At 37.8% G+C, this 24,975-nt stretch overlaps 1 protein-coding gene across 1 annotated transcript in view; it reads right to left on the bottom strand.

Moving 5' to 3' along the window:
• The window catches only part of LOC103919776 (microtubule-associated serine/threonine-protein kinase 4-like), a 178,820-nt gene extending 166,168 nt beyond the window's left edge, over nt 1–12,652 (bottom strand). The window contains exons 1-2 of the mRNA XM_009327332.1: nt 12,602–12,652; nt 11,610–11,641 (exon numbers count right to left, since the gene is read on the bottom strand). Coding sequence (XP_009325607.1) covers nt 11,610–11,641; nt 12,602–12,652 — 83 coding nt within the window. The remainder of the gene's footprint in view (nt 1–11,609; nt 11,642–12,601) is intronic.
• Between the last annotated feature and the right edge of the window lie 12,323 nt (nt 12,653–24,975).

The raw sequence follows: 24,975 nt of genomic DNA on the forward strand, positions 1-24,975 counted from the left end.
AAACATTGGAACAGGCTGCCCAGGGAAGTGGTTGAGTCACCATCCCTGGAAGTATTTAAAAGACGGGTAGATGAGGCGCTTAGGGACATGGTTTAGTGGGTATGGTGTTGTTGGGTTGATGGTTGGACTCGATCTTGGAGGTCTCTTCCATGATTCTATGATTCTATGATTACACAAACTCAGTGGTCCAAGAGCATTTTCCTAGTACACGTCCTCTGTACACACTCATTGTTTGGTCTCTTACTTCCTCATCAGGGGTAGGAGTACATGAGATTAACAAGCCTCCAGAGGATCTTCCCCTTTGGCTTCATCCAAAATGAATCTCTAGGGTGCATGTAATAAACAGTACAGTATGAAAAAATGTAGTAGTACACTACTGCAAACTAAGAGGCTAATATTACAAAGTTTCTACACAGCTACTTTTTCAAGTGGTCTTTCCAATATTTTTATCCCAAGCTATGCAGCAACTAGGCTGAAGATCTTGACTTGGAGTTCTGGGGAAGCCAGCACATGGCAGCAGGTTTCATTTGCTCCTCAGAAGATACTGAAGCATTCTGCATAAACAGGAGTTTCCCAGATGCTTTATGGCAAGGCATATAGCATTGTGGTAGTCCAGCTGAATGACAAAGAAACTGCAGATAACAAATAGATTAACATCCTTTATGACAAGCAACAGTACTGGTTTAGAATAGTGACAGTAATAAAAAAATGTTCAAATTTGCATTTCACAGGAAAGAGGAAGGGAAGAAAAGACTTCACTTCTCCTCTAAGACAAAGCAGAAGCGTCTCATTGGGATTTCATGACCCTAACATCTCTTGGAAGTCAGCCTATACTTTACATAATGGAATGGCAATAATACTGAAAATTTCAAGGGGAAAATCTGTAATGCCAGAATGCCTGCCGAAGACACAAGGCAGGCAGATCCCTGATGTTCAGCAACTGCCTCTTTTACCCCAGAGCAGATATTTAGAATACAGGTGATGGTATTGCTACCAGAGGAAAAAATATATTGTGCAGAAACCTGAGTGCTTCTTTCCTTAAAATAGAACCAACTATTGGTAGGTTATACCTCACCTTTAATCTCCACCAAAAAAAAAAGAAAAAAAATGTATCATTAGAATTCTTTAAGCAGAGCACAGGTTCATCAATCAATCATGTAATCTCCCTAGAGCCCCACCATGACCCCAATCCTACAGAGGCTAAATATGTGCAAGCTAGAAATTGCACAGCCTCAGAAAGCTCCCTCTGTAGATTAAGAGATTATTCAAATCTTTGTAGCATCAGTGCCAAAAAAAAAAAAAAAAATCAATTCATCAATACAGCATAGAGCAGCCTGGATCATGCAATTCATGAGGACATTACAACTCCTTTGTGACAAAAAATTCTTGTTGAAAAAACTTCCAATTTTCCTTAACTGATGAAAACTGGACTTCCCAAAATTAATGCCACTGGAAAAAAACAAACAATGAACAAGAAGCTGTTTCAGTATGTCAGATTTTCAAGGTTTACTATTTGAAATTCAAGCTGTGCTGGCTAGCAGTGATTACCCACATGATGTTCTTCTGCCAGTTTTCTCACTGGGTAAGTACTTTCTCAGACAGCAGAATAAAAGAGGTGGTTATATAGTCATTTGTTCTTTTTGTGTATGTCGTGCAATTTTGAAGTTTTACTACAACAAAGAGAAACAATTTTACTCACTCACAGTGCAACTTCTGTTCACAGAACGAATGAGAGGACACAGCCAATGCTAATTTAAGAATACTTACAGCAAGTATCTTTCCAAAATATTTGTTATTCAACATGCATCTATCACATTTGCCACTGAAAGTCAGAATTCAATGACATAATTATTGCGCTCACAAACTAAGTCACCCCTAGACCACAACCTGCTGCTCAGAGATCACTACTCCCTTGCCTCAGCAGGTCACATTTCCAGCCATTAAATTCCCCTAGCATTTTCCCTTTGCTCTTGCTATATGCTTTGCTGCTTCTATGCACACATAAACACTGCAAACACCACAAACTGCCGGTTCAACAGGTAATGCAGGGTACAAAGGCAGAACCAACAGAAACAGAGTAGTTCAGTGAAAAAGGCCGCAAGCTGAAAAGGCTGCTCAGGGGGGCGGACTGTCACAGGGAAGAGCAAGAACAGTAGGTTAGCCAATTTGTCAGACCTCCATCCCATTACTCTTTTTTTGCCTCATTTTGTCAGGTTCACTATTCAAAGTTTTAGTAGTGAACTGATGAGGTCTTTTCTACTGCTATTTCTTTGTAGAGATTTAATTATTTTAGGACCTCGGCACCTGCCTTCACATCGCCAGCAATCCATTAGCCATGAGATCTGGCCCTCAAACATCTAGGTTGAACCTCATGCGCTGTAGAATAATTATTTGCATGTATACAAATATTTAAAATATTGAAAATTTCATATAAACTATTCTACTGCAAAAACATTTTTTAATTTAGGTAAAGCGTGGAGGCACCCAGATACGTGATTTTCTTTGCTCCCTCCAAGATCCATGTGGTTCCCCCATCCTGAAATTCTGCAACATTCCTACAGGACCACGACTTGACTCTAGAGGCTGATTTCATTTTTCTTTTTCCCCGTGGTTTAATCTGATCACAATTTTGATAAAGAATTACTTAAAATTATTTTTCATTCTTGACCCTGGCCTGTCCTTGCCTAAGTAGCCGAAACAAAATTCCAACAGGGCATAGCACACCCAGAGCACTGTGGAGAGGCATGATACCCGGTCAAGCATGGGTCAGGTGATAATTTACATTACTTAGACACCACAGCACTCAGAACAACAGTGGATAAATATCATGTTACACAATTAAGCTTTAAAACCTGAACGCCTCATTTTCTAGACACCAATCCTCCAGGTAACCATGCTATTTCAATAAATTTTGTGATGTTCTGGGCCTTGTAAACATATCTATGTGATTGAAGAATATAATGGACAATGCTGGATGAACCTATGTCCCATTAATACAACAAAGAATAGTTTTAAAATACACAAAAAAAGTCATCACTACATGACTTGGTTTTGTATGTATACACAAAGATTGTGTGCATGCACGCACACAAACAGATGAGCATGAATTTACCAGTGACAAGGTTTCACAAAGGTTTAAAATATTCTCAGGCAGCGTACACATCTTTCACTGAAAACGGACATGATGAATTACATTAAAAGAGATAGCTCCTTTCTCTAACATGTGATGTAATAAATCGTGAAGAGAGGCCATCACTGTAAAACCCACACATGTACTACTAAAACGTGAGTCAAGAGACAACATGCAGAGATATGTAATAGTATTAATATTGGTACGAACAAAGCAGGGATGCAAATGTGCCTGTGAAAGCACCAAAAGAAACAACAGAACAAGATTAAACAGAATGGCCTACACTGATACCCAAGGACACAACTAACAGCAATAAAATACCAAGGGATGTGTGGTTTACATCAAAATCAGGCCTGTGCTCTCCACAGCACAAAGGACTCATATGCTGAAGACCCTGCACTGACAACAGGAAGATGGCAACAAGGCTACACAGCACACTGCACGTGCCATTACTCTTCCTGTTAGCCCAACACAACTTTAAAACAAGGAAACACAGACAATGGGCAGCAGACTTGCATAAAATTTATGGAGGCTGAGTAAGCAAGATTGTGAGGGAAAAGGATCATGCTACGGTAACTGCTGGCTCCTAAAGCATACAAAAAACGTGTCCAAAAAGAAGTTTTTCATTGTCAATCACAAGGAACCCAAGAGATGTGATGAGGATACAACAGCTGGTGGCCCTTGTCCCCCATGTCATATGCAAGTGACCTGCCCAGGCACATAGACTTTGTGAAGTATTTGAATTCCTTGTTCAGAATTTGCATCAAAATCTCAATAAAGCATACATTAAATAGATTCAGAGTTCGTTAACAGATCTCAAAAAAAGTTGTCAGTGGAGGAATCTCCTTTCTACAAAGGAGTTTTTTTTTTTTTTTAATGAGTTCATAAAATTTTGTTGTCTGGCCTGATGCTATTCAGCATTTTCATCAGTGATAAGGAAATTAGATTTAAAGCCACTGCTGAAAGTTCAAAGGTGAAACATTGAAGAAGTGATAAATATTGAGGGCACAGGTTGTTGCATACGTAGCAATCTGGATCTCTTGGTAACCTGTGCTCCTTTAAACAAAAATGCATTTTAATGACAAATGCGATGTTAAGCATCTAGAAACTTAAGAGTGTCCACTGCACTTAGGAAGCCACCACTAAGAAAAATAACACAGGGGTGCTTAGAAGACATTGTTCTCCCAGTGTGTTGCTGTGACAAACGGTGCTGATGGAAACAGTAACACAGAGCTATAAAAGGGAGATAGGATTTTTATATCTACCTGTAGCATGAGCAAAAGATCACAAAATTAGACTTGCAGGAAAAAAAAAAAATCCCCGCAATGACAGTAGTAGAAAAACCCTGAAAGTTAAGGACTTGAATCTACTTAGTTTGTCAGAAAGACAGAAATGTGGTTATTGAGCACCATACAGTGTAACAACTACAGTATACTGCCACCAGGGAAAAAAAACAGCTAAACAAGCATGTTCTTGTTTAGCACAGAAGCGCGTACAGAAATAGTGCTAGTAACACTTAACACTAAAGCATACGCATCTTAAGAATCAAACATGGGCTATGGAGAATATCCATCTGAGCACAACCCATCCATGTTAGAATTGAGAGATTCATTACCTGGCAACAATAATTAACCTACTCCGCTCTCCAAATTTAAGATAACGGTAATCTCCCAAATAATTTAAGACGAAAGTGTGACTAGTTTTCTTTTCATGATTAATGCTTTGTTGTTTATTACAAAGGTACAAGATTAAGATATTGGACACAATCATTTGAAAGTCCAAAGCAGAGTTTCAGCTACTTTAAACTCAGATGAAGCTGAAGAAAATGAGTGGATAAAAAGGGAAATGAAAATTAAATGGAAGAAAAAAATAGCTGGTTCTGGCTCTAAAGTGTAAGACCTTCTCAACTCTATCCACAGCTTTCACACCTTCCAAAAAAGCCCTGGTCTTTGACATACAGTTTAACAGTACTGTGTTATTTGCTGATATCAGAACAGTTATTCTTGACTGTGATACCAAAAAAGCCTTTTTTTTTTTTTTGCTACTATGCCTGAAAAACCCTAAACATGGATGCAACTAACCCAACAGAAGAAAGTTACTCTTTTTTAGATATAATTTAGACCAGCAAACTAAGTCTATTGCTCTAGCACACAGGCAAAGAGTGATAAAATCATCTGATGCATATGTAATGGAAATGGAACTTTATGAATAGGTGGATTCATAGCTAAGCATAAGCTGCACCCACAGTACAGACTGCACCACCCAAGCTATCCAAGTCTGGAGACAAAAAGGAGTAGCTCCTGCCAGTCCTGGCTGACAAGCCTTCTTCCTCACTTCTTTTGCCCCCTCCACTTCCTGCCAAAGGTCAGCACACTGCAGAGACATGCAACAAGGACTTTCCTGGGGGCAACCTTGCTCCACATCACTTGTCCAGGCACATCAAATTCCTTAAGCTGCCATCAGACAGAGTCTTCTATCAGCACACACTAATTTGCAGTAAAAATTCCTGCCAACAGAAGTTATGTGAGCCACAGCTATGGAGGCAGATACTCTAAAGAACAAACTGATCTAAATCTCTATAATTTCAGTGTAAAAATGGTACTTACCAAAATAATGACCTCAGGTCAACTTGTTTACTTCATCTCTACACAAATATAAACAGCAGTAGCAGCAAAGTATATACAGAAGAGAGCTACAGCAACATAAAATTCCACAGCATGAGGAACTCATTGCTCAGTTTTAGGTGTAACTCTTGATACATGCTCTGCAGAAAGTTCTCTCAAAGCATTAAGTTTTTCTCCTTTAATAATTTTAATGGGATATTGCACATTATTGTAACTTAAAGCACTCAGTTTCTCTCAGTGCACACTAGATTGCAGAGACTGTGCACTTTCAGAGAAAAAATCCAAATAAGCTCTAAAACTTTCATAAATAGAGAAATAAAGAGTTTTTATTTTAATTAGGAAAAGAAATTTTCTGTAACTTGAGTATCTCAAGACTGCATTTTGAATAGCTTTTATAATTAACATGGAAAATATTTTCTTTCTCCAAAATCTAGTATTTTTTATAGTGATCTGTCTAAAATTGTTTAGATATTTTCCAGAACTTAAGTGAAGTTTCTGTCTTCAGCTATAACGAATCAAATTTGAATTTCTGCGCTTCGCAAATGATGTACTATGACATGAGCACTTTCAGCACAATAGTGCCCTTCTGCAAAAATACATTCAATGAAAAAAGCTGCAAAGCTGCACGCATAAGCATACACACAGGTCCTGAAACATACTTACATAAGACAAAGGAAGTAGCAATCTTTCTTGCCTGTTTTGGGGTGCTTGAAGGCTTTTGTTTGTGTTATTTTTCAACTCTTCACAGTTACTCAAAATTAATTTTCTTGACTGTCTTTGACAGTTGTACCCTTCAAGCCACAAAGAAGCCTATGCAATTAGGGAGATAAAACTCAGAAGTGGCTGTTGGGAGAGAGTTAGGCTTGTACAATCAATGTATTTCACTCTTGAGGTTTACTTTGGGTGCTCTGGCATCCGGTCTAAACACTTTTCCTTATCACAGGTCACCTATATACATAAACATTTTTTTAATAGATATATCTATCTGTAAGCATACATATATACGTGCACACAGAAACTGCCAATCAAATTCCAGTTTTGTCCACCTACACAATACTGGCCTCAGAGCTTTATTTCTGGGGGGAAGTACGGTTGGCATGATTTTATAATTCCATTCCACTAAATTTCTCATTCCCACTTTTTCCCTGAGGTTAATAGATAGTCCATATTTGTGATTGATGAAAACTTTCTTACAAAACTATTATTAACTTTCTTGAAACTTATTTAATTAAGCCCATAAGCAAGCAGTGGTTTTAACTAGTGTTTCTCTTGAATTCTCAGCTGGTCACACTCTTATGTTGCTGTTATCCAAGGATATCAGCTGCTTCACTGTAATGCATAAATTAATTTTATGAAAACTCTGTGACCAACTTTGACATTTCCACAGGTGCAAGTAGATTATATAATCGCTGCTACTGAACTAGAGTCCACATTTTATAATTACTGAAATTAGTTTCAGAAATGTCAAGAGAAGGACAGATGCAGCAAAAATAAATACATAAAAGTTATCTAGCTCTGAATTAAACTGAAATTGACAGATTAAACAAAAGAAAAAGGAAAGAGAACTGAGTTAGTCTGGAAAAGTCAGGTATTTTACTTCTAGGGCAGGTGTTTTAACCACTGAAGCGCTAAGGAAAGGAGGAACGCCCTCTACCTACCCGCTTACTTCTTTTTTAAGTATTACTGTTTCTGAAGGCTACTCTCCACCTCACAGAAGCCTGTTGTTAATTCATTTTTAGGAGAAGGCCATTTTAAACCAGAATGTACCTACTTAAAGCTGAGGGTAATTTTTGTGCCACAACCTTTCATGCCCTGTCTCCCTGTAGTTTTCATTTTGCTGTACTCTGTGGGTATGGGAAGGAAACAAAAGAGGATAAGGACACTGATGGCTTTAATTCAGTGATGGAAACTCACCTGGCTAACACACAACATAGACTGACATCTTCTCTGGCTACCTACTACAGCTGGATACACTGCGAATGTGTAAAGGATAGGGATTTTTAGATGCAATCAGGCACTCTCTGGTTCATCAGAGGATCTGCATGCTTCATACACAGACGTTAGCAACACAACTCTGATCAAATTAAATCTGTATTTCTGGGTCTGGCTTAACATTAAGCACAAACATCTCCCTTGGTATTTGGAAATGTTTGGTGAAAATAAACAAATAAATAAAAATATTGTGACAACATATAAATAATCCATCCCTGTAGTGGCAGGGTGCAGAAATACACTTCAATATAATTTTCTGACAGAGTTGCAAAGTGGGATAGTAACAGCCATGCAGGTTTACAATCATGTTAAGCTTTATATAAAGTCAGTTCTGCTGCCAGAGACAGCCCTAGAGAAAGCTCCCAGGCATTCATTCTGTCTCCATACCACCAGACCCTGCTGCCAGCAAGGCATTTGTGCAGCTGGACAAACACCCTGAACAACCTGCATGAAGCTAGTTGCAACTTGGATCAGTTCTGCCCGTGTCCACACAAGCATTTGTGCCAGCACAGCCAGAGGGTGTTCTGAGGATGGAAAAGCTCACTTCTTTCTCAACCAGCACCTCTTATCTCAGTTTATGCCAACTATGCTAAAGTTAACTTTAACCTTTTAACGTGTTTTTGTCTCCAAATCTTTCTTTAGGAGTTGCTTTATAACAACTATGTAAAATCAGAATTCGGTTTAATTGTAGGAGGCCCACAGAAAGCTTAACTTATTTCACGAGATCCAAAATGAGGCCCCACAGCCACAGACAATCTGGGAGAGAGTAGAAAAGCTAAACCTCTCCCTTCTCCAAGTTTCCTTCACTTTATGTCCTCAATCCCCTCCCACAGATCCCCCTAAAACATATTACATTTCCCATGACTCCTTTTCCAACCCCTCTAGATTCTTTCTTGACTTCTGCCACCACTATGCCCTTAACATTTAGTCTTCTATTTCAAAACCAGGAAAACAGAATTTCATACTACCATGCCCTTATATCAGCTGAATCTTGTGTAACAAGAAGCAGGCAAGCTGTTGGTTTCCAGAGAAGTCTCTGCATTTGGACTGAGCAACGGTAACATAAATACGTCAGTGAAAACAGAAGGCATGTTTTTTAACTGAAGCCAGTTGGGCTTGTAGGTTGACAGCCACGGAGCTAGATCAGCTACTACGTGGAATACCTCCACACATGGCAAGAACGTATGTGCCCAATGGGACAATCAGGATATCCCTGGCACATGAACAGCAGATGAGGTTCAACAAGTAAACAAGCATTGCCAACTTGCAGCAGGTAACACAATGGGTTTGAATGAATGCCACAGCTAATGAACTCAGAATAACGGCTACTGCACAGGTAGACTCCTCTGCTTATGGTTTTGCTGGCAGTAAGTCAGCATTGCCCTCTTTCACTGTGTATCTGATCAACTTAATATTAAGAAACCCAAGTACAACTTCTGGCATCAAGTTGAGCACATAGCTAAATATGTCCAAGAGCTCTGGTTGGCTCAGCAGAATAGGTAGGGTAAGGCTGGTAGTCCGCATCAGTCAAATACCACTTCTTTTCAAATGATATGTTACTCAGTATGCTTCCTGCCAAATACCCACCTTTCCATATAATCATGTTATATAAACCATATCCCATCTTATTGAGACTTAGAATCTGCAGCCTCCTTTATGTTGTCATAGAAAATGTATTTAAAAATTATCGGCATATATATGGAAAACACTCTGTATGGTCCAGCCAGTAGCCAGTCTAAAATAGATATAAAAAAATAATGCAGCAGATAGAAAAGAAAGCTTAAATATTTTGCACACTAGCTCTTCAAAACATACACATGGTGAGCCATAAGCAAGACACCTTTCCTCATACATCCCTGTTTCTTTTCCTCCTCTGATTGTATCATATAAGAGAATAAGGGGTCATTGCAAAGGGTGGGGGGAGTGGCGGAAATCAGTACCAGTCATTCATCAACTCGCTTTTCCAAGCTTCTCTACTTGATCATCCCTGAACCAGCTCTTCCTGTCCTGCTTAAAGCTGCATCCTTGGCGGGCCATTGACTCTGAAGTTCCAGGAAACAAAGCCATATGCCTACCTGGAGCCATTCAGGACCTCTAGATGTTTGTGGCAATAAAAACATAGGACTTTTCACGTTTTGAAATTCAGTCTTCATGTCAACATGCATATAACATGCAAATAGACCAGCTCACACACACAACCCCTGATGCTACAGCCCTTGCTAACCTCAGCACTATGAGCCCTGTTAACTAAGATAGCAGTATTAAAGATATTTTAAAATACCATCTGCAGAATCCTAAGCGCTTTAATAACTAGATGTCATTATGCTGACAAGGGCCTATTCTTTTACTGTACTTTATTAAAGTCTCAGCAACATTACAGAATGCGCACTTACATCTCAGTGATCAGCTATAAAAATATGTATATGAATGCAATTGAGGCGATTGCTTTGCAGTCGTTTTTCAAACTTGGAGAAAAGTATCTAATAAACGTTCAATGTCAAACATCATAGCAAGAGTAAGCAAGGTCATGGCTACAGATAAAAAAAGAGTCCCAAGAGCCACTTTCTGCTCTGGCTGAAGTCAACAGGAGTTTAGCCATTAACTTCAACAGAGGCAGTCTTTCGCCCACATAACAGTTTCAGGTTAATATAAAGCACCAAGAGCACCAAAAGAAGGCACCAAAAATCATTTTCCTTAACTGTTTTTCTATCACTGCAATAATCAAATACTTGATGTGGAATAGTTTTATATTTTCTTGACTTTTCTTAAATACTGGATTTGCTTACTATTTAGTATAAGACTTTTCATGTGTCAGAACCTAAAACAAGAAAGTCTTTTCCAAGTCAGCAGATGTCCTATGAGGTACAGACTTCTGGAATGCCATTTAAGTCAGAACAACAGGGCACTTAACTGCACTTTTCCAGCAATTAGTTTCAGTTATTCACATACTTAACCTTACTATCACCAAAAGCTACATAGCACTATCAAGTTGAAAACAAATATGGAAGAATAAAACCAAATAACTGGCCTTTTGTGCAAGGGCTTAGGGTTTTACTCACGTGTTGTCACATTAACACAAGCTTATACAAGTACAGTGATAACCTTATAGTCCTAAAGTATTTTTTGAAAGGAAGTAGTAAGCGAACAGAGTTTGTTTCTTAGGACATTTTGCTATGTTCTTATCCCAATACTTTCTCAATAAATTACTAATAAAGAACAAGAAATAAAACATACAAATAAAAATAAAAGCTTTAAAACCAAACAGCTCAAAAACACTAGAAAAACAAAGCTGAGGTACAGAAATCTGAGCAAAGCACAACTAAACTACAGCATCTGAGTTCATATTATTCTAACTCAGTAACAATTTATAAAAGAATATAGTGTCTTTACTTCCACTAATCAAAATAGTAGCTTAACGACCCTATACATCTAGTAAAACTCATCTATTCTTTGTTCCTACCTTTTCATTCATAGTTCTGGTCACAGAATTTCTTAAGGAAACAGTTTTACTTACGTGTCAGATTTCATTTATATAACTCATGAAGAAACCAAATTTCTTCTTTGACTTTTAACAAGAGAAATCTTCAATACAAAACAAAAGCTTCAACATATGAACTTTTTGTAACTTTGGAAACCCCTCACAATAGCTCCACTAGAAGAGGGGGATGGGCATAAAAAAGGTCCCTGCACAACCCATATGTTTTCATTTACAATCTTGATTTCTTTGTATGTATTTTAAGGCAGATCAACTGCCACATTTAACCTTCATTTTAACTGCCCTGAAAAGAAGACCGCCTACTCAAAAACTGTCAAAACTACATACTATACTGTAAGCACAAGAGAAAAAAACTGCATGTACTTACAAACTTCCTCTTCTTGGAAGGCTCAACTCCTTCTGCAACAGAAAAAAGTTACACTGTATTATTTTATTTTAATTGGAAGTGGCTTTTTTAAGACAAGTACTGTAATCCTCCCATCCACCAGTAGCATACAGATAGAAGTGGTGTATTTGGACTACAATAAAGGACGATACAGATTTTATATGCACCATCTTTCACTTGTTGCCTTCCATTCTTATTTCATAGAATCATCATAGAATCATTAAGGTTGGAAGAGACCTCCAAGATCATCGAGTCCAACCGTCAACCCAACACCACCATGCCTACTAAACCATGTTATTGATTATTTGAATATAATATTAATTAATATTATATTATATATTAATATATTAATATATTAATTACTTGAAATATTAACATTAGCAATGGGAAAACTCTAGGCCTTTTTGTAGCAGCAATATTAGAATATTTCAAACAATAGATGGATGCTACAGAAAAGCCTTACAGTCAGAGCTATGATGCATTGGTAACAGTATTAAAATTTGCAAGAGTCAATGACAAAGATATGCTAAGTTCTTTCCAGCTTCCATCATTTGCAAAAGTTGTTAACAACAGGATCAAGACCTAGATAGGTGACCATCACCACCAAGGTTTCTACACTGTGTTCTTTAACCCAAAAAAGATGAAGTACATAACAGTTTGGTCAATTATAAATCATTATAATTTATTACAATCTTCTGCAAAGTATGAGCATAACAGAATCACTGTTGTACAAACATTTCTACAAATTTTGCTGACAATAGTTAAACTACTGTTTACAGGACTGACAAGATAGCCTGCTAGCCAAATGGAAATTGCAGAAAAACATTTTACTACCATTTTAGCGTAAAAGAAAGCCACAAGATCCATGAAGTTTGCCCATCAGAAATAAGCATAATATATATACCCACAAGCAGATGTGGTAGGTGCACCTGCCCTGATAAAGACTGGGGGCTTTAAGACTGCTGCGTCCTTACTTTTCGCGCCCTTACTTTTGCACCTTTATGGTGGTAAGTGCTGACTGTCATGTACACACTTTGGGCCAGTAATTATGGTCACATATACACCTCAGGTGAAGGGTAAGAAAGTCAAGGCCCTCAGTCAATTAGAATTGACCACAGATCAGATTCAACTAGGGTATAAATGGAGCCCCGCCAGAGGGCAAGTGGAGTCTGTCCTCCTCGGAGCAGCAGGTCTGCAGTTGGGGACTCTCCCCTTGGGTCAAGACGCCACCCAAGGAAAATCCTTGAGGTTGAGAGCCCTCATCGTATAGGTGAGTGATTGTGCACATTTTGGATCCTCATTTCTAAAGCCAGTTGTGCAATATTAATTCCTCGTACACCATCCTGAACCTGTGTTTTACTGATGTTGTCAGAGTGTTGAAGCCTCGTTTCTAGTTAGTTTTCTGCTAAACAGTTTTGGTTTAAATAATAATAAATAAATATTTTTTAATCTATCACATGCCTAATTTGATTTTGTGAGCCTCCACGACAGTAGATTATCTCGTATTGTATAAATCACAGAATAGCTAAGGCTGGAAGGGACCTCTGGAGATCCTCTGGTCCAACCTGCTCAAAGCAGGGCCAATTACAGCAGGTTACAGGTTAACCCATCCAGCTGGGTTTTGAACATCTGCAAAGATGGAGACTCCACAACCTCTCTGGGCAATCATTTCTGGTGTTCAACTACCCTCACTTTTTTCCATTTCTCACACAAAATTATATTCTGAATGCTTCATTAGTTAAGTCTTCTTTGCAATCATGTCCAGCAGGGAGTACCGCCTGTGTTTAAACAAAGGGACAACTTGTCTGACCTAGAGGATACACAGACAGATACATTTAAAGTTGAAAAGCATCATGAAAGACAAAGTTGCATATCAGAATGATTCAAGTTATGTGGACGGATGTCTTTAGTCACTCAGTTGCATTATTTTATGTTTACTTTCAATATCCTCATGAAAGGCTGTTTTGAAGTATGTAACAGACACTCAGTTTCCATTCTAGAAGTTATCAAAGGGAATAATCACAAAATTCTCTTTCAAAAGTAAATGTATCTATTTATGCATGCTGTGTATGTGTGCACACGTTTATTTCACATATCACATGAAGTAAAGTTATAGGTATTGACCAGAAAATACACATGAAAACACAATTGAATGGATAAAAATAGTTCAGCCAGGCACCTTCGAAAGGCCATAAGGGAATGAATAATTTTGTATTCTTTAGAGACTTTAAATGGTGTGCAGTAAATAAAGCCCAGGCTGCTAACTGAATGATAAGGATTAAAATATCAAGTAGCTGCTCAATTCCTGAGCACCGCCCATCCTGTTCACTGAATGAGGCAGGAAAAAATAGTGTGAAACAATGTAATTAGAGATCATAACGCAAAGGCATAGGAGAGCAGAATTAGGGGCCTTGGTAACAAATTCTGGCACTTCCTAGGAAGTTCCAGCAACTGTTCAGAATTTGCAATTTAAAACAACATCTTTTAGCATAACATGTGCTTACGTACAAAAGAACAGCTACACCTGCATACAATATTGCATTATGAAGCTGAGTAATTCCCCTAAATTTAAAACATCACGTTCATCATGAACAAAATGTAACTGCAATTTATAACCCACGTACTTCCCTTTGTATGTTTTTTTTCTTTAATATTTACAATGCCATTGTGTTCTCTTTCTAACGTAAAACTTTACTTGTAATTCTAGGCACTGTCATACTGTAACAGACAATGATTACAGAAAAATGGTCAAAACGTATGAGCAAAAAATCATACTTGGTTTCATATCCCATTTAACAGAGTTGTAACATATTTTAAATTTGTTTCTTGTAATTCAAGCCTTTTTTTCTTTCTTTTTTTTTTTTTAATCAGAGTGTTTTGGTTACAGTTTATCATTATAACAACACAGCAAATGACAAGACACTGCCTTCTGTAGACACCTGAAGTCACATTAACCTCTTGGCTCACTCTCACACATGCCATCCTGAAGCACTACTTTTGATTACAGAATAAGGTTCTATAAGAGATGATTCACTGTAACAACTTGCTGGTAAAAATGTTAAGAACTGCCAAGATCTTAATAGGGCATTTTTTACTTTGTAGAAAAGTAAAAGTAAAGTAAAAAATGAAACAAAATATCAGGTATGTAATTCATACAGGAATCTTTACAAAACATTGCAAATAAAGCATTTGTAAGGCTGGATTTTAATACAGTGTACACATAAAGAAACAAAACAAGGAATGAAATAAATATCCTTTCTGGGTAATATCTATAGCCTCATTTTTTCTATATATCACAGCATTGATGTTAAAATGCAAAGTCACTTCTCTCATGCTTCTCCAGCTTGAGTACTTCCAAGACAAAAAAAAACACCGAAAATGTAGTAAACTGAAGCTTGTTTTTCTGTCTCAGATCAGGCTGAATTTTTACAGCTCCTACGTGTTTTTTTAGTGTCACTTAGGACTCACCTGCCCCAAAGACTTTTGCACAGCCTGAAAAAATTATCAGATTATCAGCTGTGTCAGTACAGACTTTCTTACTCCAGACAAGGCTCACCAACATTATGCTAGCTTTGTAATACTACAGCAGAGCTCCACAGCTGGGTCTACACAAAGCAGCTGGTAGAAGTGTAAACATGTTCTACATGGGGCTAACCTATCGCTTAGATTAGAAAAATTATTTATTTCCTAGGTACATAAAAACCATCCGTATCATTAAAAAACTAAAGATGCCATTTTTACTCCGTTTCTCCCAGCTGTTTTACTCACAGCTACTGAAAACAGGGAAGCACTGAATGGTACCATACCGAAAAACACTCAGTTCTTCAGGCTTGCAACGCTCTAGCTCAGATCTCAGTTACACCGCAAATGACCTATAATGGTTTCACAGTTTTCTGGCATTACGCTGTTTCCTTTCTGAAAGTCTCAATAAAACAGACTCAAAAGACAGGCTGTCCTAGTTCTGCTGCACAGCACCCAACACATATAGACTGCTGAAGGTAAAAAAACTTAGTGGTGTCAAGACCTTCAGATCACATACTTAGCAGGCAAGCCCCTGGATTATTAAAGAGAAAAAGATGCCTTCACTACCACTCTGCATGGTTCTCGGGCACCAGCTCTGCCCCAGAGGACAACACTGCTCTCTTGCCCTTGCCCTACGTGGAATCCTCCTCTGGCCAGTTCGACTTGGGCTGGTTTTAGGGCTGTTTCATTCCACTGCAATAACACAAAGCAGACTTAATGGACCAGAGACTCTTGCCCTTGAGGCCCTCTGTGTCTCAGAAACCGCGGTCTGAAAGCACAACAGACCTTGCCTCAGGTTTAAGAGATCTGTGCAAGTCTGTGCCAAATTGCTGTGACGTTGCATTAAGACCCATGTGTACTGAATTTAATTGCAGCTATCATTAATCAGTTCAAACTCCATACTCTGTGCATTTTACTATCAATAACATGGTTTTACAAGCACAGATGCTTTTTGAGTGTTTCAGTAGTTATGATTCTTCTTCTGGTCCTACATATCTATAAGACACTTGAGCATGGACAAGTTCAGTCAATGCACCAGCGTGCAGGTATCCAGCTTTATAAAAAAACCACACTGACTGAATAAAGCACATTGAACTTTTATTCTGGGTCAAAGTCTTCACCCCACTAACTAGAAACACGGTTTAAATAACAGAAGGTTATTTAAATAAAAAGGTTTAAATGACAGAGGTGACTTAGAAAACACTAACTTCATCTCACTTCTTGTAAATATTACCAGCAAATTACAGAAAATTTAAAATATTGAATTTCCTCCCCTATATAGGAGGAAGAAAAGATGCCATTAACTTATTGCTGGGTTCAATTTTAAAGAATCAATAAAAAGCTGACACATTTATAAGCTGCTGAAGACACAGCTAATGTTGTCAATACAGGTTGGTTTTAGAACCACAGTAAATTTGCTTCATCTTCCAACAACTATTGTAATGTTCAAATATTCAAAAAGTCTTATCTTGCAGAGTTTTCAGTTGTGCATGAAGTAGTCTGAAAAAAAATGAACCTTTTCAAGACAAATTTCAGCAATGCATTCTTCAGCTGGGGAGGTGTTAAGTATGATAAGATTAATATGAGGGTTTTTTTTTACACTGTTGCTCTACACATCCATCACAGGCTGTAAGCATCTGAGGGCTTTCTGGTAATGTGTGTTAGATCTTAATACACTGCATTAAGAACAGGTTAACATTGTAACATTAACACTGCATTAATAGTAGTAGGAAGAAAAAAAAAAATCAGCAATGGCACACAATTCACCTTCTTATAATCACTGACAGGAAGAGTTACTGCTTTGAGGGATGAATTTGAAGGATTTTCTTTTTAAGCAATTACTATGTTTTTGCTGAAGAGAAGTTGGGGGATGACAGAGGATCTTGCATTTGGATGTGGGAATAACGAAAAAAACAGGGCAGGCAACATAGTATGGGATTGTTTTGATCTATCAGGGAAAGGGGTTGCACTGTGCAAGGGCTTTTTACAAGCTAATCTTGATCTCTTTGTAAGATTAATATTTCAAGCCATTATATTAATCCATTCTAAATACCTTCTAAGCGAGGCAGTGGCGGGTTATGCTTTTTATTTGATTGCTTCCAACTTTGCCAACATTCAGGTCTTCAGTTTCACAGAGCACATTACCCAAGGGGCTCAGTGTGGAGACAGATCAACCACCTCAAATGCATCAAAGTGCTAGTGTCTCATGCCAAATGTATCTCTCCTGCTGTAATTTTGTTTCTCTGTCAAAACTGTCCTTTGTTCTTATGACAACTTACAGTGTTTCCTGATTCCAAGAACAGGCAGCCTCTGCCTCAGAAATGGTCTTCTATTAACACTAGGGTTGAATTTTAAGAGTGGCTATTGACTTTAAAATTTCCAGTTCAAGACAGGATTAACCGATTTTCAAAAAGGTGCAGAAAGGTGTTCAGCTCTTCTTTTGTCAGTCAAGGTGTTCTCACTCAGACCTGATTTCCTACAAAACAGGTATAACCATAAAATTGTTCTCCCTTCCAGGCGACCCAAGTGAGTTTGTGTTTGGACTACCTTTTTCTCAGCAATCCTAGTCTGAACTGGCTTGTCCGAGATGCAATTCTATATTCACGCTTCTCAGGAAAACTGTACTGATACCTTCTTCACTGGTAACGTAAGTCCCTGTCAAGATCACTGTCTTTCCCTTTCCACATTGGCTGCCAAGGAGCTAGGCATTATTAACGTCTTACGGTAAAGTCTGATGTTCTGCCTTTCAGCTAAAGGCTTTCATATTCTTTCTAGTCATCCAGATGCAGCCGCCAGTTTACCAGGGTTTTTGCTTAGTGTGTACCCTCACCAATTAAATCAGACGTCATTTCTTCACAAGCATTTTCATGAACAAAAATTGCCACTTCTGCATTGGCAACCTCTGGAAGATAGTTACTGCTACGCAGGGAAGACTCCACTCAGTTCTCCCGTGTCACCTGCAAAACGCTCCTTGGCACAGAACACAAGGCTTCTTTTAAATGTTTTTAAATGTGCGTTTCAACATACAAAGATGTTATTCTGCAAGGTAACTTATGCCCCTCACATCCCCAAACACTAAAAAAACCTGGTAAATAATGAACTTGAAGTCACATATTAGCAACAACTCCCACAGATTTTAACAGGGGATTACTGTAAAAGTAAAGAGGCACTTAAGCTCAGATTTAACTAGAAAAGGTCACATTTTGTCTAATTCAACATTCTGTGTTCTACACAATTCATTTTTATCTCCTCAGTTAACTTCCCTGCTTTTGTTACAGGCACTGCTGACTGTATCTTTCAAAGTAGAAACATGTCTTTGCGTCAGCTCTATGGGTTCTGAAATGTGATGCAAAAGGAATACCCAGGTGCCTACTTAAAGCTAGGCATTATCAATTTAAATGCAAATTAAGTGGATCAAAAAGAACACCGAACAGGCCACATACAAAAAACATACAATAAAAAGAAATCAATTGCTTTGTCATTTACAATACAGAAGCAATTTAAATGTAAACTGCAGTTAAACATGTTTTGCTTTGCTTGGTCATCTTCTACAAACTCTCTTACAGCATTAAAAAATGCTGATCCCTATGGAAGAAGGTGAAACATTTCAGAATGATTCCATGTGTTAACAGTAAGGATTCTCCTATGAACTACACTATAGTCTGAAGTATTCCCAATTATGGGATCGGTAATAACATTTAGCAACCAAAAGAACTTGCTCAGAAAGAATTACATTAAGAGATACAATACAAATGACACTCTCAACTGAATTTTGAAATTAACAGAAATCAAAGAACAACTCCTACACCAGAATGCATAGGCTTTAACTAGCTCTTTTTTTTTTTTTTTTTTTTTTACATGTAGACAAAGTACCACAACGGTTTCTTCAGAGACAAGAATATAAATTAATGCCTGGTAGTCAAAGATATTCTCTGAAAAGAGAGGATCTTTTCAGATTCAGTCACTGGAAGAAGTTTTGAGTATAATTTTGTTATTTACCTCGGAAAGAGAAAAAATAATAACCAGACTGACTTGGCCAGAAAAAAAGAAAGGAGAAAAAAAAATCAAAAGTGTTACAAACATACCTTTTATGGGAATAAAATTCATCAACACAGAAAATGAGGGGGAGAAATGCCATTTTAAAAAACCCAAAACCAACAAAAACGTGCTTATTGGCATGTCTACATAATTCAGTTTACACCAACTGAATCCATAAATACTCAATGCTTCAGGGACATACCAAATCAACAACAACAACAACAAAAAATCCCAAACACTGTATCAGTAACCTACTGGTCAAATGAGAAATGGTAATGCACTTAAGAATTATTCAGACTATGCTTAATAACATTATCTCTGCTATATCTCAAGTTTTCAGCCAAAAGCAGCAGTGGCAGAACACATCAATTCCACTTCCTTACAACAATAATGCAGTGTAGCTTATTTGGATAGTAGCTACTGTAATTAGTAAAAGGTGAAAACTCCTTTTAATAAGAAACACAAAAGCTTTTGAAAGAGAGCAATTTGACAGTTGCCAATATTAACTCAGTAAATATTTGTATTCATTTTCTAGTGGTCTGATCTTTACTTCTTTCAAATACTTCCTAGTAACCTGTAGTAGAAGAATATTACTTTAGATTTTGTTTGTTGCCTACCATGTTGCATTCTTAGCTCAACTTTTAAAAAATCAATAAATAACCATGGTTTTTTAACAAAAAAAGTGTGAAAATCCACCTCAAAGTACACAAAATCATTTCATCTAACACAGCGTTAGAAAATCCATGCTCCATTCTAACCTGCTGTCGTACAGTCTATTTCACCCCTTGGCAATGTACCACATCACCACATGACTAAAGGAGAAAATGCATGGACTGCAAAGTGTTTGAAACACCAACACTAAACAGATTCCAGCTACCAAGTTCACACAAGTATTCCCATCTTCAGAGTTTAAGAGTGCTATCATATATTAAGGGAAAAGGAGAAGAGAAAAAAAAAAGAATCACACAAGACATAAATGCCAGCTGCTGGCACAACTGTTCAGTTGAACAAATATAAACAATGATGGAGTTTACCAGAACTGGAAGACCCTGAATCCACTTTGACTAAAGCCAAGGGCTTCTCTAGGTTCTGTTTGATTCTCTAGGTTCTTTCATCAAACAGAAAGCAGTGGGTTTTATATGGGTATACCTACACAGGATTTTGCCTACTATTAAAAAGCAAAAGAAAAAAGCACACCACAGCATGCAGCAGACAGCTTTGGCACTTCTTGACAATACAGTTGCTGGAGACCATTATGCCCACAGGAATCTAGTTGCCCTCCTTTCCCCAGCTGTGGATCATGTTTTGTACTATACAATGTTTTGTATTATACAATGGGTATGTTCAGCAGCTGCTGCTAAACTGCTGTTGAAATCAGTAACTAGAAGACAAAATTATTAAGCCTGCCTTCAGCATGAAAGAGACTTGCCTTCATTTAGGCTTTGATTGCAAGTTTTTGATAGTCATTTTGCACAGGATAGAAGGGGCTAAAAAAAGCCCAAACATGTTTATTCTTTTTTCCAGGACTCATTGCCACTAGCAAAACACAGGCCTTGCTCTACCTTGACACATTTACAATCATCAGCTGGAAGAGACCATGTATACTGAAAGGGAAAAGTACACTGGAAGTAAGTTTTAAGCCATGTTAATCAGAGGAATTGAGACACGAAAGTCTTGCCAAGGCACTCTTGTGCCCATAGTGCCCACTCTAGGACCCACAGAGATGAGCTCTGCAGCTGCTCTTCACACACAAAGGTAAAGAGAAGATTTTGGGCAGGCCAGGAACAAAGGGCACAAATAACTCACTTTTCCCCCCAAAAAAAATCACACGGAACAGCGGTGGCAAAACACTACTTTCTTGCTTTCAGCAGACAACAGAAATATCTCTTTTGCAGAAAAAGGCTAATTTATATTTGCTCTGTTAATCATTCCAGATCTTCTGCCCCTTATGCAATTAAAGGTCTCAAAGTTAGAGATTTTGCTTAATGTTGACATTTTAATCAGTATTTATAAATTCAAATTTGATCACTTCAGCTGACCCCACAGCTTACTGGTAATATACTCCACTGATGTGGAAGAAAGGTTCAAGTTCTAGGGCAAGGGCCACACTAGAAAAATTGAGACTGTCTGGAGACCAGCGAGGTAAATATTAACCCCATTTGTGAGAACAGCTTAGTCAAAATGAACGCTTTATTTTTTCACTTCAAAACTGTAGTTGCATGTTTCTCTCAACAAGCTGAAATTCAATTATTTCCTACAGCGTTTTATATGCCCTCTCCTCCCAAAGGAGAGCCCCTTCTAGCTTAGGAAGCCACATTCTCACGATCTTTGTCTTTGCCAGTATTACAAACCTAAACATTGCTCTTCATGGGGCTTCTCCACACATGTTTCCTACCTTGTCTCCTGCTTGTTTGCCACACTTGCTGCTGAATTGCAGAAGGCTATTGTCACTACTCCTCTTCCTATATGGTAGGAAAGAGAACATCCCCACCACCAGCTGTTGCACGAATCTTCAATTACTAGTCAACATTCCAAAGAAAGAAAAATTGATTTCAACCTCTCCAAAGACAACAGGGCAAAAATCCCATGATCCTTACTGATACTACACTGCTCTCCCTGCTGCTGTTACCCAGTTTCTCTAATTAGCTGCAATCTCAATTTTGAGCATCCACTGCAGGGAAGACAAGGACGACAAAGGTAATTTTTCTTTGGGCATTTGAATGCTCTTTTTAAGTATTCCTTTCCTTATCAGAAAGGGATCATAACACAAACATTAGTAGTCTGCTATTTTTATTTTCATCTGAAAGTCTCAAAATGTGTGCAACAACAGATACATCTGTTGCATCAATCACTGGTCTAAAAACTCTGATGCAGGCAGGAAGCTGATGTCTAGCAAAGACCACCTTGAGGCACAACCTCAGCTTCTTAATACTGACAATTTAACTGGAAAAATCCTTGACAAAACAATGCAAATTACTAGACCAGTGCTGGACCACTGTGTGTAAGAATTTGTAAACTCTTGACATGAAATAAATCACTGTTTCAGCCTATGCAAGGTTTTCAGCTAAAAACCACAGTGGACAGACAATCCCTCTTACTTACGGAAGGCAAAAATGTAACAGTGATAAATCCTTTTCCACAATTTATATCATTACTTGGTCTCTCTGCATCTGCTAGCAATAAAGTCAGGTATATTTTATAGTTTTTGTTTGGACTACTAACATTCTAGGTAAATTGAGATTAGGACCCAGATAATCTTTTCGTTTATTGCCATTTTATAGCCAATTTCATTCCCTTCCTTGTCCAATATGGCAGATGGATTGTTCCAAGTCAAACTACAGTAAATCATATCAGCAACTGTATTAAGTTTGTGCAAGCATTACATTTTTTTAAATTCCCTTTTACCTTTGACTGATAATCCTATTTATACTGTCTTAATAAGGTCTAACAGGATAAGTGAAGGTTATTCGAATTTATACCTCTATCTAGTATGTTTGTCTGCAAGTTTGTCATGAAATATCTACTAATTAATTGGAAGAATTTTCCAAAGGCACAGCAATTTCTTGTGTGACTAGTCTCAAAGACCCTCCTCCCTCCCTCCCCCACCAAAAAAAAAGATAAAAAAGGATTAGGACAAACACCTTCAGTTACGCGTCTATTCGACATGAAACAAAAGTTAAACAGTAGCCAACCACAGTTTCTTCTCTACACTTTCTAGCTGTTTCTAAGCCAGCAGGAAGCAACCCAGTCTTAAACGGAGTCTGCAACAGGGAATAGTATAAAAAAATTCCTCCTAGCTCCTATACTGATTTATATGAGTCAACTGGCAGGCTAAGTCCAGCAGCTTTCACCTTTCCTGCAGTCACGCCACCAAGATATTCAAGTAAAGGAAAGCACCAGTGTATTTTCTATGAAGATAAGTACATACAGAATAAAATAGTTCTCTGGAGCAGAAAAAAAAACTGTCTTTTTGATGACACAAATCTTATCTCAGTATGGTTGGAGTATCTCCCAACACTGGTTTCCTCCCCAACCCAGTTCTTGGTAAACATTTCAAATTCTAGCCCACAATTTGGTCCCACTCCATCCCTTTTTTTTGTGCCCACACTATCCAGACATTCCACACCTAAAGGAGGATGTATATCCACTAATTTAACCGTATCTTAAGACTAACTTTACATTTCTGTAATATTCTTTTGCATACATACTAGCATTTATGCTAGCCAAGCAACTTCTAATACTATTTCTACCACAGCTATTTCTATTTTTAATCAATTCGGAGGCATGCAAGCACCATTGGGATGGAAGCCACACATTTGAAGTAACAGCTGCAAACATCTAATTATAACTTGGTATTACCTTCTAGAAAACTAAAGTTTTAGTAAGGAGAAAAAGTAGTACTGTGGATTTATTCTGTTTCCGGTTTGGGGTAGCAGGTTATAAAACCTATCTAATACAATGAATATTCCACTACCGACAGACTGACTTGTTCAGGAGATTAATTTTATAAGGAAGACAACCTTAACTTGCCAAAGGGAGGATCCATTTGTAATATCTGACTGCAGACTATCTTCTGCTTCTATTTATACATCTGCCAGTCTCTCTAACCTTTGGTAAACATAACTTTCCAGCAATCAATTGGCCATCAAATCAAACTGCTATCAGCTGTTGCCAGAGAGGAGTGCTAGGGAATAGTATTTCTCTGCACTCCCCTGCCTACTGGATGATTTTTTTTTTTTTTTAAATGAGCAGCTCCTGTGATGAACAAATTACAGTAATATCCTACTCTTGGAGTAGACTCTTCAATTTGTGCTGAGTTTACAACAAAGAGCAGTAAAATTCTAAGAGTGCACGTGGGTTTAAAACATACTTAAGATGTGGCCTAGCAAGATGTACAATAGCATCTGATCCACCTAGCCATCAAGTATTGATAGCCATAAGTAGTTATTTTTAGTGAGGTTTCCCACCTATTTAAGACCTTCAATCTAAGTTTAACAGGTGGAGACATGGTTCTTAACAGTAAACTCTTTCTTTACAAGTCATGAGTCACTGAGGTAGGCAGAGAAGAAAACAGTTCTAGAAAATTTTTATGAGCTTAGAAAGCAGAGTATATGCAATAGTGACTACTGTAACTCCAGAAGTGACTTCATAAGCAAGAAAGTCTGTTTTTTAAAATCTTTATTTACAGATGCTGCAGAAATCATTCAGTATAAGTTGAGGTAAGATTACCGTGCTCTGTAACTAATTGATAAGGTACTCACACCAGAACGACTTAAACTCACTCTATCTCTGCTGAAATAACCCGTCTCTTCACAACCGGCTTGGAGTTTTTCATTTGATTCGTTCTACTGTCGACACAGTGTGTCTACACACTGTCAGTGTTTTTTTCAAGCTAACAAAATCAAAGTAATCTTTGTAACTGTTACCTACAAGTGTTCACAACTTACACTGGCGGCTGGAATACAGTTTTAGTCTTATTATGTATTGAAACACAATAAGAGTTCGAAAATTGTCTGAATGCTTTCCCTTATAACTCCTTCTCAACCTCCATGCTCCCATATCAAATTGATTTTTATTTGACTGTTACCTTTCCCAGCTTTATAAATGAGTGTTTTATTTCATCCTTCAGATCATTATTCCTGCAGCACTTTCTTTAACGTTGTCTACCTATGTTCATATTTGTTACCCACAAAGAAGTTCTAGCAAACAAATTACTCAGCAACCTTTTAAATCAAGCTTCTGTTTCAAGGCACCACCAAGTAATATAATATATACAGCAAAAGACATG

This window comes from Pygoscelis adeliae, unplaced genomic scaffold, assembly GCF_000699105.1.
Source record: "Pygoscelis adeliae isolate BGI_AS28 unplaced genomic scaffold, ASM69910v1 Scaffold26, whole genome shotgun sequence".
NCBI classification, from domain to species: Eukaryota; Metazoa; Chordata; class Aves; order Sphenisciformes; family Spheniscidae; genus Pygoscelis; species Pygoscelis adeliae.